General features: G+C 25.5%; 1 protein-coding gene across 1 annotated transcript; it reads right to left on the reverse strand.

The window, feature by feature from the left end:
- Positions 1 to 3: 3 nt before the first annotated feature.
- LOC129969145 (ribonuclease H2 subunit A-like) lies at positions 4 to 15,828 on the reverse strand. The gene is made up of 8 exons (XM_056083572.1): positions 15,492 to 15,828; positions 12,800 to 12,871; positions 11,088 to 11,214; positions 9,371 to 9,458; positions 7,985 to 8,122; positions 4,437 to 4,524; positions 1,364 to 1,487; positions 4 to 260 (listed from the first exon to the last, which is right to left on the reverse strand). The coding sequence occupies exons 1-8, from the start codon at positions 15,616 to 15,618 to the stop codon at positions 110 to 112; spliced, it is 915 nt and encodes a 304-aa protein (XP_055939547.1). The 5' UTR covers positions 15,619 to 15,828; the 3' UTR covers positions 4 to 109.
- Between the last annotated feature and the right edge of the window lie 9 nt (positions 15,829 to 15,837).

A 15,837-nucleotide genomic window follows, 5' to 3' on the forward strand; every position in this document is an offset into this window, starting at 1 on the left:
GGAACTTTTTTTATTTTGTGCTGTCAATATATACATAGATAGAACAAATTATATTTAATAAAAATGTTCAAAAAATCTTATATCTTACTAAATTAATAATCTGTAAATTTTATAATTCAACAGTCTGGTATAAATTCCTTTGCGTAAAGAAATAATGGCTTTTAGGTCCAGCTTTCTTCTTTGAAGCAGTGGGATTCATGAATTTCAAAAGATTTTGAGAAGTTGCTTTCTTTGGTGATTCCTCATCCTCTACTTCTTCCCTTTAAAAAAAAAAGAAAAAAAAAGTTGAAATTGGAAGCAACTATTAATTTATATATGAAGACATATAATGTTGAAACAAAATAAAAATATAAATGTTTTGACATGAGCATATCTCAAAATATAGACAATATTTGTATTTGAACATGTTACAAAAACAGTAAGAAATACAAAGTAAAAATTTCTTACTTTTGTTTTATAATCAAAAATTCTACATGAATTATAGATTTGCAGGCTTCAATTACCTATCAGATATACATCACGTGTTTGAAATACTTAATTTATATGATGTGTTAAGCAAAAAATTAAAGATACAAAATTTTTATTTTATGATAATGAGAGAAAAAGTTTGATTTGGATTCTAAGTTATATTATAATGTATAACAATAAATAAAATTTTTTTATGATATCGTAAATCATTAACCATATCAACAAAATTTAACAAATAAAATTGATTTCTTTTACTAAACATCTCTAAGCTGGTAATTTTAACATGCAGTTAACAGCCTTAATATACAATTTCAATTTCTTTCCTTAAGATAATTTTCGGATCAGTTATCTTTTGTGTAAAATCCTTTGATAATATTAAAAAAATGTTTTGGAAATTTTTAATATTCTTATTTCAATTAAAGAATAAAAGATTTTCAATACAACACAAATGACTTTCTCAATTAAGTATATATTGTTTATCACATTGAAATGGATCATCTACATTATATATATAACATCAGATATAGTTCCCAAATATTTAACACCCTGAAACTACCTAGACACAATTATAACAATGTTAAATCAGAGGGAAGTGGAGTAACATTAAAACAAACCTTTATGAAAAAGAAGCTCACGGCATGGCCGGCTTTAAAATAAAAATATTGTGGGTTTGTTTTCACAAAATGCTCACATACAAAATGTTTTTCTTAATCCCCACTCTACATGCATAGATTTGTAAAATTTTAAAAGAAATATCGATCAAAATTTAAGCAAATATTTGGTAAATCTAAAAACAATTACTGTCTCACATCATAATTAACTGATTCTTGAGTTTTTTTTTGTTGTTTCGAAACATGTTTTTTTTTTGTTTGAAAAGAAACATGAATAAACAAACCATTCAACTTTGGCTGCACTGGTTTCCAGAATTTTTTCTGCTGTGGACCAGCTGAATCTGACAAATTGAGGAAAGCCAAAAACTGGATCAATATTATTTGCTAGAAATTTCTTAGTTACAGGATCTAAAATTGGGAAGAAAATAATCCTCAAATATTTATTTTTGCATTCAATTGAAATTAAATAATGAATGTAAGATAATTCATTTAAATAAGACAACTCCAAATCATTTTTTATTCAGAGTTTTTGACAGATTACTCCTTTTCACATTTCATAGAAAATGCTAAAATATTTTCAGTGGTTATCTTTTTATTGTTTTGAATGTCACAGAATATGAATGAATAGCAGTTCTATTACAGGAAATGAAACTTATTTATTTTATTTCCAGTTCTTTAAACATATGTTTGAAAAATGCAAACACCAGTTTACTTTAGAGATTTCAAAATTATTTCTTATGCTCCGTGAAGATAATACAATTAATTTATCATTTCAATTAATCATAATTTTTTTTTTTAAAAAAAAAAGTGACGATTTTATTTAGAACAATTTCCTCATTTTTTTCGGGCCATTATATGCATATATATATGCATTTTTTATCCTTTTGAAATTTAAGTAAACATTCCATTTCAATAGATTATATTCAAATGCATCAATACTGACAATACAATTTGTAAATATGTATAAAAAGATAAATGAAATGAATTCCAAATTGTTTATTTTTTTATAAAGAAATATTTTATTTATTTATTGAAGAAACTATCATCAAAGAGAAACATACTACATATACATAAAGAAAAAAACTTTCATTAATGTTTATATTTTTTAAAATTTATAGTTCATTATAAGTATTACAGAAATCTGAAATCATTTTACCTTTGATTTCCAAGTGACACCAAATGTATGACGCCATTATTATGAAATAAAATCAATCAACTAGTTAATAATTATCAGAATAACCAATCATCAAGGAAACAGACTACTTATAAATAAATATAAAAATAATTTTAAAAAAATACTTTCATTATTGTTTATATTTTTTAATTTATAATTCATCATTATTATTATAGAATTTTGAAATCATTTTACCTTTGAATTCAAAGTGACATTAAATGTATGGTACCACTGTTATGACATGAAACCAATCAATTAGTTAATAATTAAGTTTCAAAAATATTAAAGTATTGTCATGAAGAATACATTTTCAAACATAATCTGACCATTAGTATATTAGGAAAAGAGAAAACTATAAAACAATGTTTTATTTTAAAAAAATGATAGATTGAGCTGGATTAGACAGTTTTACCTAAAAGAGGCTGCAGTCTCTACATTCACAATGAATCATTATATAAAAAAGTTATAATTTTGTGAATAATTTCTGATTAAATGCTTTTATTAAAACTTGACTGTAAGTTAAGCTGGAATTATTTGTATTATAGGTGAAGGATTTTATTGGTAATAATAACTCTTTTATTTATCTCATAAATTATTTTTTTTAAATATATCCTTTTCTAAAAAATTGTAAGTGAAATAAATTAATAATGAATTAAAGCTTTAATAACAGATCCTAAATTTGACTTGCCAGAATTCCATGGACTTAAAGAATGCTTTAAATCAAACAATAAATTCATAAAATTAAGGAAAATATCGTTTATGCATTTTTCAATGAACTGATGAAAAATAATTTATCAATAACAAAACATAAGCAAAATTTTTATAAACATTTATCATTAAAAATGTAATATTACTCATGCAAATTAATTTAAAAGCCATGGTCTTGCTTTTTTTGCACTTGCAAGATAGCACAAATATATTACAGCATAACATTAAAAGTAATAATTAAATTAAGTATCTATCATAAAAATGAGAAATATATGCCTCCATTGCATATCTTGTGTACTAATAATGCAAATCTGATTTCATACAATTTAGGTGCAAGCAAATAAATATTTAATAAAAACATCGTAATCATAATTTGAAATGTTAATTGTCTGCAAGTATTAAATATATCAAGAATTAAGTTCATAGAAAGTTTTTTTAAAAAAATTATTATTATTATTAGGATTTAACTAACAAAACGTTTGAACATTTTTAAACGAGTTCATTGGATCTTTGAAGGAAGCTAAAATAGCTTTTTCACATTCTTCTACATCAATACTATACCAGACAATTTGTCATGCATTAATTCATTAAATGTGAAAAATTCCCAATTCATCACTTTTTTTGTACTAGAAATATAGAAATAATGTGCGAGATGGAAAATATAAAAATTTTAGAAAGGGAGGGGGATAGAAAGGAACAATGTGCATTTGAAGAATTGTGTTGCATAAATGAAGTACTTTATGATTATAATAATTATGAACAGTTGTATAAATCAGGCAAGGTAGGCAGTACATGCATTCTGGGTTTCATTGTCAGGGATGTAAAATTGAGGAGTTAACTAGTTGCATTTAGGAGATACAGCAATTTTTCTCCCCAAATGCACAAAAATTAAAAAGATTCAAAGACCCCTCTTAAAAAAAATCTAACCTATTTCTTGGTTGTTTTTTTTTACAGCTACTAAACTTTCAGTGCACCAAAAATTTTAAAAATTTGTAACTAATTAAAGTTTTATAATATTACAAAATTCAGCCAAGTCTGTACAATTTTTATCATATAAGTTCAAAAATGTTTTAAATATTATTTAGGTTTTATTATTCATACTCTGGTTCAAAGTACTCTCTGCCTTTAAGTTTCAGATAAAAAGAAGGGGTAATTAAAATAAATTCTATAAGTGAAACATGTTTCTTTATAAGATTTAATGCATGGTTTATACTTGATCTTATTAAAAATACAATTACTAGCATTCAACTATAAAATAATTGGAAATGAAAGTCAATTACAATATTTTTTAAAAAAAATCAAACAAAATGTATTTAAGTATTTACTTGAAAAATATACTTGATTTTTAAATTTATTTTGAAGATAAAAATAAATAAATAAGAATTCCATTTAATTTTTTTTCATGTGATGCAATGAAACATGAATAACCATATAAAAAGAAATCAATTAAAAAAAATTAATTTTTATCTACAAACCATTAGGGTATCCAGAACCATATTCAACATCTTCAAACTTCTCTCCTTCAGAAAACTTCCAAGATTTCAGAGCATTGTCTCTAGCTACCTATAGTAAATAGTATAAAGAACCTACCTATAGTATACAGAATGACTATTTCTTATTTAAAACAATAAAATAAATTTACTCTAGCAATATAAATTCAGATTTTCTATATATGTTTACACAATAACAAATAAATAATAATTCCTAACATCCCATTATAAATATAAAATTATTTGCCTGATTCAACAAAAATCTGAATAAGGTGATGAATATACAACAGGGATATGTCTAAAAGTTAAATTACAAACACAAAATAAAAACAATTTATTTCATTTGAAATCAGGCATAGTCATAACAAAGTATTATCTTTATATACACAACAATTTATAACCTGATAGTTAAAAGTCAAAAGACTTTAGTGATATAAATCTCAATAAAGTCAGATAAAATTTTGTTCAGAAAATACATATATAATTAATTTTAGACAAATGTTCAGGCCAAAAAAGTTAAACATGTAGGCTATAATCACAATCAAAATATAAGTGTTCCATTCACATTTATCAGCATACATACAGAGCTATAAACATCCCCACAGGAAGCCTCAATAATGGTTAAGGAAAATCATACATGAATATTTCATTAACAATTGCATACTTGTGCACATACTAACTGCAGTAATCTATCGATTAACAATGAAAAATCTGCAAAATGGCAAAACATGTACCATATCAACATGAAAAATAAGAACACTTTTTCTTTATAATAGAAGCCATATACATACAATTATAAATGAACAGTATAAACAACAAATCAAAAGTTTGATTTCTCTCCTCCAAGTCTGATGCAAACAAGTTTGTATTTAAAAACACAAATTGATAAAATTGTATCCTTTATTTTTATAATATTGAATTTAACTTTCATAATTCTTAATTCAATAATTAAAATATTTCCAAAGATATTCTTTTCTTCATTAGCAAAATATGCCATTTGAAAAATGAATTAAAATATGTTTCATATGTGTACCAAACAAACAGCTAGAATTCTAAAACAAGGATTTGCACTTTTAGCCAGAATTGATTTACTGTTCAATTTAGAAAGTGTCTGCTATCTCTTTGTAATTACTCAATTAACTTGAACAATGCTACTCAAAACTGAAGGGGGGGAACCTCCTGTTTTTTTACCCTGTATGTATATTCATATAATGAAAAATGTGCGAATATCACTCATGTGCTAGTTATAATGCAGTATGATTTTAAGGAATGGAAAAAGCAAGGGAAAAAAGCAATAATTTAACATTATTCAAAATAATAGCATATTAAAAAAATATTTATATTTACATATTTAGCAAGACAAAATTCATATATTATGGGGAGCGATTTCTTACCTCTCATGTTTTTTAACTGTAAGTCAAGCAAAATTAAGGACTTGGGTGAAATAAATTACTTTATTATGAAATAAAATACTTAACAAGAAAGCATTACAAAGCAAGATTATTTTTCTATATTTATTCATTTTTGTGAATTCATGTATTTGGGCATCAATTTCTGCAGCCATCAGTTTCATATATTTCACATATGTTCTTAAAAAATAAGGTACAATATTTTTGTTTGGCCTAATGTACATTTTATAGCTACTTAACTTCAAGAGAACATATGTGAAAATATTTCCGATATATCATTGGAAGCATTAAAGGAAAAATATGATGCTCCAAATTTTAATTCCCATAAAAATTCAGCTTTAAATTATATTTCTTTAACTAAAAAATTGAAAATCAATTTATTTTCGGACATTAAATTTGATGTTTCGGATATGGCATGTCATTTTCGCCTGTATTCCTTTTAGATACTAAGTTCAACATCAATGATGACTCTTTTGAATTGGCAGGCACACTTGTATGTTTTCCTCTTTTGGCATGATTAGTAAGTGTCTGTTTTCCCATATTGCTAAGACATACATTTCTTACAAAGTGAGCAGTATGCAACAAATGGATTTTCTGGAAGTCCTCGAATTCATTCAGTAAAATCAGGATTGATTTCTTTCATTTGTCTAATTTGTGTTAAATACAGATATTGAGCAGCTCATTGTTTTGAAACTTTTTCTTATATACTCTGAATAAGCTGACAACTTCTCAAATAACAAACAAACCAATCAATAACTCAAGCATGATAGACTAAACACTACCCAGTTGCTTCTGCAGATTGAATGTTCCAACCTGAGAAATGTATTCTATCCTTTCACACAGTTACACAAATCTTGTGTATGCTCATTAGCTGCAATTTGGGAATCTCGTGGAAAAAGAACAACTGTCTCGCAAATCGAAACTGGACTAATTATACAGAAAAAAAAAGGGCTGAAATTCCACATAATGCAATCACAAATGGTATTGTTTCACTTTTAGAAGACATGACTACAATCTTGCAATTTTTAGATGGAAAAAATAATTAAAAATCCCCCATAATTTCCTTTGTTATGAAATTTTTTGTAAAATGCTCTGGTATGAAAATTTTCAAATTTCCCTGTTGAATTTTAAATTCCCTGTGTTTTTCCGGTTTTCCCCGTGGTATGGCAACCTTGTTGAATGAATTTATAGCAATGATTGGTTAATTATTTTTATATGCTACAAAATTCTCTAAGCTGCTAACTTTCTTTTATACATATAATCCATTTATAAAATTCAGTCTTATAATAGGTGTGAAATAATTAAAATCTTGTAATATAAATTGATGAAAATCATCATTTCTTTTTACATCAAGTTGATGTATGAGGTTACAACAACTGCATGCCATCTTACCCGATAAAATGCTATTTCTCAAGCCAAGCGCATTCTGAACTCAGTCATTAAAAAAGAATTTTCTTTCCTCTGTAGCCAAATGGCACCATGTAACCCTTATTTTCTTTCCAGCCAATGCCAGAAAGATGATAAGGGTTACTTGATACTGTATGGCAATGTTTCTTTCTAGCCAATGCTGTAATATAATTCAGTAGTATTCTAAATATATGTCCAGCACCATTTTTTAATTATGGAAAAAAAAAAAAGTTGGACAATAGACTTTAATAAGCACTTCAAATTTCATTTGGCTAATAAATTTTAAGAATCGTTTTGAAGCAAGTAATTTAGAAGGCATTTAAATTCAGTTCTAATAATTTAATAAGTTCCCAAGTTTCACTGCAGTAAAGAAGGATTGTTAATAAGCAGTTTGAATTTACTGCTTGTATTTGAGGCTTTCCAGAATCTATGCATTGTTCTGAATGCCTGATGAGCCTTTCTAATACTTGCTTTTATCCATTCATCTGTGCTTTCCATTTTATCTATTGTAATACCAATGCATGAAAGACTATCAGTTCGTAATCTAACAGTTTTATACAAAATTTGATAAATTTTATTATTACTCTTTATTTTTGAATTTTTCAGTAAAAATTAGATAACCAAAGGAAGCTTGGAGGTAAAACAATGATATAAAATTCATATGATAAAATTTTATATTCAAAATATTTTTGTTATATTTAAGAAAAAAAAATTTACCTTTGCACAAATACTAGCTGCACTGACAATTGGATAAAGCGAATCAGCTTTTTTTGCAACTGTAATTTTAATATCTGGGAATAGAGCTGATAACTTTGCTTGATATTTTTCTGGTGGTCCAACAGTATCAACATATACCTATAAATGAACGGCGAAATAAATATTAAATAATATTATATGAAAAAAATTGCCTCTATACAACAATTTAGTTATAATTTGTATTTTTTGAATGAATACAGCACATGAAGTTTATTAATTTCAATCACACAATTTACGAATAATAATTTTTCAAGTAGAAATTAATAGATTAAGTACAAGGCATGGTAATAGATATTTATAAAATCTAAACTTTTAAAATTTCCAAGTTTATGAACTTGGACATAGATGGAGCCACTGTCATCCTGTGAATGATGGAAAAAAAATATCTATGGGATGTTTTATACTGATGGATTTAGCATATGCCAAGAGCTTATATACAGTGAGTCTAGTGAAATCAGGTTGCACAATTGAAACTCTTTAGCACCCAAAAACATTTTTTAAAAAAATATATCAGATTTTTTAAATGGACTAAAAAGTATAAAATAGATTTTCCTAGTCCTAAATAGATTTTTAAATCAATATAGATTGTAATGATAATTTGTGATTAAAAATTTTCAGGACAATCTATGAGGTTACGAGAAATTATTTCATACTTTTAAAATTCATTTTATAAAGTAGATAATATTATTTTTTAAATTTAATTATTTTCTGCATTTTAATATAGTGTATGTGTGAAATTATATTTCTTTTGAAACTAACTTCCTTATGAGTAATGATTTGTTAAGGCACCATCTTTCAGTTAATCTATTTCATCTTTCTAATTAATTACAAAATTTGTACTGAGCATACAAATAAGCAGATAAGAAACGAGTTAATATTGCATTGTCACCCAGTCCTGAAACATGCTTTAATTCTCTAGCACATCAGGAAGTTGGTTCAAAATTCATTGCAAAATTTGCATTGAGCAGACAGTGGAGAAAGTGATAATTGAAACTGCATTAAAATTACTTGGAAATATATTATAAAATAGATTTGCCTAATATATATATAAAAAAAATCTTAAGATTTATGCACATTAAAGAAAAACATTTTTTGAAGGTTAAACTGCCCAGAAAATTCAAATTTTCACAATAATAATTATAAAAGTTTTAGAAATTTCAAAGAAAATATTTTGATTTGTATTATATATTTCAGTAGAATATCTAATCTTTCTCCAGTTCCCTACTTTCAGTTTTATTTTTTATTATTAAATTGACATTTCATGGAATTTATAACATATAAGAGCTAATTTGCAGAAAAACATAATAAATGTTTATAAACTAACAAATAAATAAAAAGCTTTCATACTTCAGTAACCAAGACACCAAGTTCTAAGGCTTTCCTAATTAGACCTATAGCTGAATCATGTGATAGTGCATTGAGATTATATTTTGATCTAAAAAAAAAAAAAAAAAATCACTTCACAAAAATTTCTAGATACAATTTACTTTCTTAAAGGACAAGGAATATTTTCATTATGTAAGAAGAATCTTAAACTCATATATGGCTTTCTAAAGTGCAATAGTAAATAATAATACACATAAATATATGCATTATGAAAAAAAAAAAAAAAAAGTTATTTTTTTTTAAATAAATACCCCCCCCCCTTCAATCAAATTATTCTTAAAAAATTCTGCATACAACCAATTTTTAATATGATGTATCTCATATAAGTATCAAGAAAGCTTAACAAATTGTATTTACATAAGTAAAACAATTACAACACATAAAATAGGCTGGAAAGAGAGGATTTATTTTCTTGAACAAATGAATATTTTCTCAAAATTATCTCTAATTAAATAGATAGTGAAATACATATCACAACTATTTAGTTTAATGTGGAAGGTCAGGATGGAAAAGAGAGGGTCTATTATATAATAGCCTTTTAACGATCAGCTTGTTTGCTAAAATTGATGGTTACTATAATTTTCGATTCAATATTTTATGTAATTTGTGCTCTTAATTGTTTCCTCAGCAACTTCAAATTTTGTGAGAAATGTGAATGTGATGGTGTTTGATATTGAAGTTACTGTTTGCATATGATATATACTGCAATGAAGCTATCATCCCAGAAGAAGAATGAAAAAATCACATTGTAGCTTTAATATGAAGTTAACAGTATCAGTATAACAATAAATAAAAAAAAAAGGCCATGTTTTCAAGTTCAAAATCATTATGGACAAGCAATACCTTCCTAACAGTCACTGCCATGACATAAAGATTTGTTTGCATTTATGAAGCAATTTTGAATCCTTCTCCCCAGTTTTCGCACCAAATGAGAGTTTTTTTTAAAGAACTATCAGTTATAAAGATTAGCATTTTAAAAATTTACACCAGAAGCTCATCCTGTCTGCATAGAAGGAGTAAATTTGTTTAATTCGTGTCATTCATTGCTATGAGAGAAGAAAGATCGACCAGTGGTTTTGTCGACTAGGGGAATACGGCCAACCAACAGTTCTTTAAAATTGCATCTTTCTCTTTTAAGTTTTGCGAAGTTTGATTTATTCTCACCAAAGAGAGAAGATCAATATTCACAAAAAAACTTGGAATTCATCATCCAGTCTTGCAACGAACGAATTTTGAAAATGATTTTATAAATTTGCAGTCTTATTTATGTATATATATATTTTTAAACTGCACATTTTGTAAATAATTCAATAGCCAAGAGCTAAATTATTTCTACAGTGTTTTTTTTATTTAAATATGTTTATAAATAATATAACAAATTTTAAATATGTTAAATAAAAAAAGTTCAAAAAGACAAAATTTTATTCAAGCACATTTAAAATTGCTCAGTTATGACATTATAGTACCGAATGTGACTATACAAATTTAATATACTTTAAATTAGATAATAATAAAAAAAAATATTAAAAGAATAAGATAAAAATATGGCGATTAAGAAAGAAAAGCAATAGTAATAATGAAATACATAAATAAAAATGTATAGTATTTATTTTTGCTTTCTTTATTCTTGCCATTATTTTTCTAAAAAATAAATTCAAACAAATAATAAGAATACTACCTTCGCAGCATACTGTTACTAATGACATTAGGAGAATGGATTTCTAATATCCATCCCATCATTTCACTAGCTTCATCTATCAAACTAAATAAATTTTCTCTCTTTTCTTCTGTGAGTGTTTTAGAATCTATTAAAAAGAAAATATCACTGTTATAATAGAAGCAACACATATTTTGCTTTGGGTACTTTTTAAAACAGATTTTATATATATATTTCATGAGGTAAAAAGAAAGAACATTAACTTTTGTCCATCAGATCTTGTTTGCAAGACATGTTTTTTTTTTTTACATTAGTACATAAAAATAGACAGGTAAAGGTCTTAAATTAAACACTCTTTCAATAATTTTCATTTAACACAAAAGAAAACTACATGAACATTCCTGTAAATCTTGAATAGCTTAATTAAAAATTAGAAAAATCAAATACAAACAAGAGAAAAACTTATTCTGTTTCACTCCAAAATATATCTTTGTTTAATATTTAAAATTAACATGATTAAAATAAATGTTTTAATAATGTTAATTAAACATTTAAATTAACATTATTTATGTAGTGCCTCTGAAAATCAAACAGCAATTTGCCATCATAAATATAATTGATATTCTATTTTTACGTTCAAATGAATTCAGTCATATTTGTTTTCATTAATATCACCAGAATTCTTCAGGGAACAGTCCTTATATGCAAGTTAGTTTTCATGCCTTGTGGTTGCTCAGAAACCTCTTGACAAGGGAAACTGAGATCTATAATTTCTGTCCTGTCTCACAAAATCTGGATTTTTTTAATGATTTTAGAATCATAAAAATTTGCATTATTCAGTTTTCCCACACTAATTTTTGATATTTTTTTTGTCCCGTGTAAACAAATCAAGAGATATTTTAAAATGTTTTAGGAACTCCAACTTATACAAATTTTTAATTATTTTTTATTTAAAAAATTTATTCAAACCACTGAAATGGAAACAGACTAAAAAATTTCTTAGATCTAAAAGCATTCTTCTAAATCAAAATTCTTCTAAACTGTACAGAGCTTTCAATTCTGCCTTATTCCCTAATGTTATAAAAAAATTTATCTCTTAAGTTTATTTCTTTTTTTTTTAATAGAATTTAATTTTAATAATGTAAATTACTTTTCATTATGATTAAAAGTCTTCAAAATGAAAGAAAAAATAAGATAAAACTAAGAGTATTTAAATTCTTTTTTTATATATTAACTTTATTTAAAATACCTAATTATATTTGTATGCATTCATCCCCTCCCCCTTCAAAGCTGTTTTTTTTAAAAATACCATTTTGGACTATTTTAATTCCTTTCATTGTTTTACTACTTTAGATCACTTTTCTGATCACAGAATCATTACGAATCACATAAGAATTAACAAATTTATAGTGGAATGGATTTCATGAAAATATTTGCAGAAATCTGCTAAATTTTATCTTTATTTATTTATTTTCATATTCTATTTGACTAAATTTCTTATTTACTATGATCACATACAAATATAATTCTAAAAAGATCTTCTCTCACCTCAAGGATGTCTGAAATATACAGATTCGTCAAAATCTTGAAGCTATTTATTTAACAATTACAAAACTTTCTATGTATATAGAAGAAATTAAAATGCTAAAATTAAATAATGTTTCAACTAAAAGAAACTATTACTAGATTCTCCAATGAAATGTTTCTGTTAAATAAAAATTCTACAAATTTACCAGCAACTCCTTTAGCTTTTAGAGATTCCAACTCGGATATTGGACAATATGCAGCACCATAAACCATAGGACCTATGAAAATATTTAATAAAAAAAGTCAATAAAATATATATTTAAAAGGAAAAAATAAAGTTAATAAAAGAATATAAGAAACTGACAGGCAACAAACATTCAAAATTATAAAGCCAGGAAATTGTTGCTAATATATCAAAAGAAAAAAATATATTTTCGCAAGCAATTAAAGTTAAATTAAAACAAATTCACTATTTAATCAGAATAAGATAAATAATCACCATAATCTCAACTAGCAACTTCAATATAAATCAAATTAATTAACATTTCAATAAAAATATATTTTGGCTGTAAAAAAATATTGCTAAATTTTCAAAAAGTTATAAAAGCTTATTTGTAAAGTTTAAAAGCTGATATATATATATATATATATATATATATATATATATATATAATGTCCCTGAATTCATGATCCAAACTTTAAGGGCAGGTAAAATACATATAAAGACCCATTTTTGTATATAGCAATATGGTGTTGGAAATGAAAATTGTAGGTGGAACAAGTAAGTGCAAGCAAGTGTATGTCTACCAGACTTCCATAAAAGCTTCATTGCAAAATTTTCAGTTGCCGCTGCAACTGTTCATGAAATGTATGGCATCTTCGAAAGAATATATGCAAGAGTATACTTGCTAGACACTACAAGGCCTGTATCGATGCTGGTGGTGGCACATTTGTGCACATACTGAAACATTATGTAAGTAAAGAGCTTTCTCTTCACTTCCTCAGCACTTCTTGTTCTTTATGCCAAAACTTTTGATTTTCGACCCCCACATTGCTATACAAAAGATGTTTCTTTATACGCATTTTACATATCCTTAAAGTTTTGTACTAAAGTATACAATTTTGAGACAAATGCAGATTAATACCACAGATAGGATTTCATAAAAATTCTACTATGCTTTTCTATATGATTTCATATAAACTCTATTACGCCTTTTCTATATGATTTTGTATAAACTCTAAATTACTTCTTGAGCACCAATATTATTTATTTCAGCCTATGAAATTACCAAAATACTTTAGAAAAACTCAGTATTTTAAATTATGTCTATAGGCATTAATATTCTGAACAGATAATGTGACATAAATTATTTCCTTGTGATAATCATGTCATAACTGGAGATAACCTGATCATATGTATGTGATATTTTCATAGATTTTAAAATTTAATAGTGTTTTTTTAAAAATGAAATCTATAGTCTGGTTTGGTTGAATCTCAATAGGTGTTAGTAAAAACAATAAAGCCAAATCGGTATACTTTGGAAACTATATATTTTACTGGTGTGTTTTGATGAGTAACAGATCTTTCATGACAATATATAGTAAAAGTTGAAAAAGCAGATTTCAAATAATTTCTTTCAGCTGGTTTGAAAAGAAAATAATAACATAATATCAAAGTGTAAATCATTAGGGTGCAGATTATGCAATACAATTCTTAAAAAAGCTAACCTATAAAAAATAGTTACAGTTATCTTTAAAAACTAATAAAAATAGTGTTAAAAATACAAAAAAAAAAAAAAAAATGCAATCGTGTTATGAAAAAATATAAAATATTAATGAGCACTTGTTAAAAGGTAGAATTCTGAAGTAATGTGAATATATTTAATCTTCATACAGCAAGATATATCAATTTATAGATATTTAATTTACCAGATATATTACATATTATATTATATTCAACTGCCAAGGAACTGAAATGTATTGCTACAATGGTTACATTATGGATAATAGAGCTTAGTGCAACTCTAAGGTCACCAATTAAGATAGATTCCACTACAATATGTAAGTGTCCAACTTTCTAGTATTATTTAATTTCAAATGGTTATGAGATTTGAATATCTTTTATAATTTCTTAGGATGTTGACTCCTTCATTTATTCTTCAAAATAATGAGATTTTTTTCATGTTTTAATTTGTTTTTGATATGTTTCATCAGACAAAATGTATGGCACCTCCTCAGTGAATTAATAACCATTCATGATTTTACAGTAACCATTAATGTAGCTCTCTTTCCTAATGAAATGGGTTCCTTAATGAGCAAAGTTATTTCTGCACAGATTTAGCATGCTCAGTTGCCATACAGTTTATTTTCCCAAAAAGATTTGTAAAAAAATTAAATTGAAATATACTTTCAGTTACGATATCATAATCAGAATAGGATAAATTTATTATACATCTTAGATTGTTTATATTATACATTTTAGACTTAGCCATATATTATAGATAAGATAGTGTATAGAATAACATTATATATTTAGCAAATAGCCGTCTTAAAATTAAAAAAAATTATATATTTCGCAACAAGCATAAAATTTTTGACAAAATCTTTAGATGATTAATACACAAGTTCAGGTTATTATTCATACAACTGGACATTGCTGTTTTCTAATTCCCTCTCAATATAAGAAAAAGAAAGTGCTTGAAACTAGAATACAAATATAAATTTTTAAGATCATACAATATGAACTTTGTTTCTTTGTTCATTTTTTTGCATACAATATAATAACATTACAGCTTTTATCAAGTGAAAAATACCTAGATATTCGATATAATTTATCAAAGACATAAAGGAAAAACTTAAATGCATAGCAAAACAGTAATGAATAATATCAGGTATTACCCAAAACAGGGCCTCTGCCGGCTTCGTCGATGCCCAACATACAAGGCTCCGATTTAGTTGAAGGAGGGACATTAGAAACTAAGATTACATTTTTAGACTGGTCATTTGTAAATTCAGATAAATCCATTTTGATTTCTGACAAAGAATATTCTTAAATATTATTCTACACAAACCGAATAAAAAGATTTTCCTAGTTTCTATTATTTACAAGTTACATTTACCAATAAAAATAGACAAAGAAAAGAATTTAATCAATAATGTCTATAATTATTTCTCTTGAACTTGAATATAAACAGTAGAGGATATAGCGACAAAACAATTATTCTCTGCTCAATTTAAAAATTAT

Source organism: Argiope bruennichi, chromosome 5 (assembly GCF_947563725.1).
Source record: "Argiope bruennichi chromosome 5, qqArgBrue1.1, whole genome shotgun sequence".
Lineage (NCBI taxonomy): Eukaryota > Metazoa > Arthropoda > Arachnida > Araneae > Araneidae > Argiope > Argiope bruennichi.

What these genes read in the sequence shown, in the direction of transcription:
- LOC129969145 (XM_056083572.1), bottom strand. Translation starts at nt 15,618, where the DNA reads ATGGATTTATCTGAATTTACAAATGACCAGTCTAAAAATGTAATCTTA. An exon ending in CAGCTAGTATTTGTGCAAAG is followed by an intron (nt 4,525 to 7,984) that starts GTAAATTTTTTT and finishes TATTTACTATAG; the next exon opens with GTAGCTAGAGACAATGCTCT. An exon ending in AGTGCAGCCAAAGTTGAATG is followed by an intron (nt 261 to 1,363) that starts GTTTGTTTATTC and finishes TTTTTTTTAAAG; the next exon opens with GGAAGAAGTAGAGGATGAGG.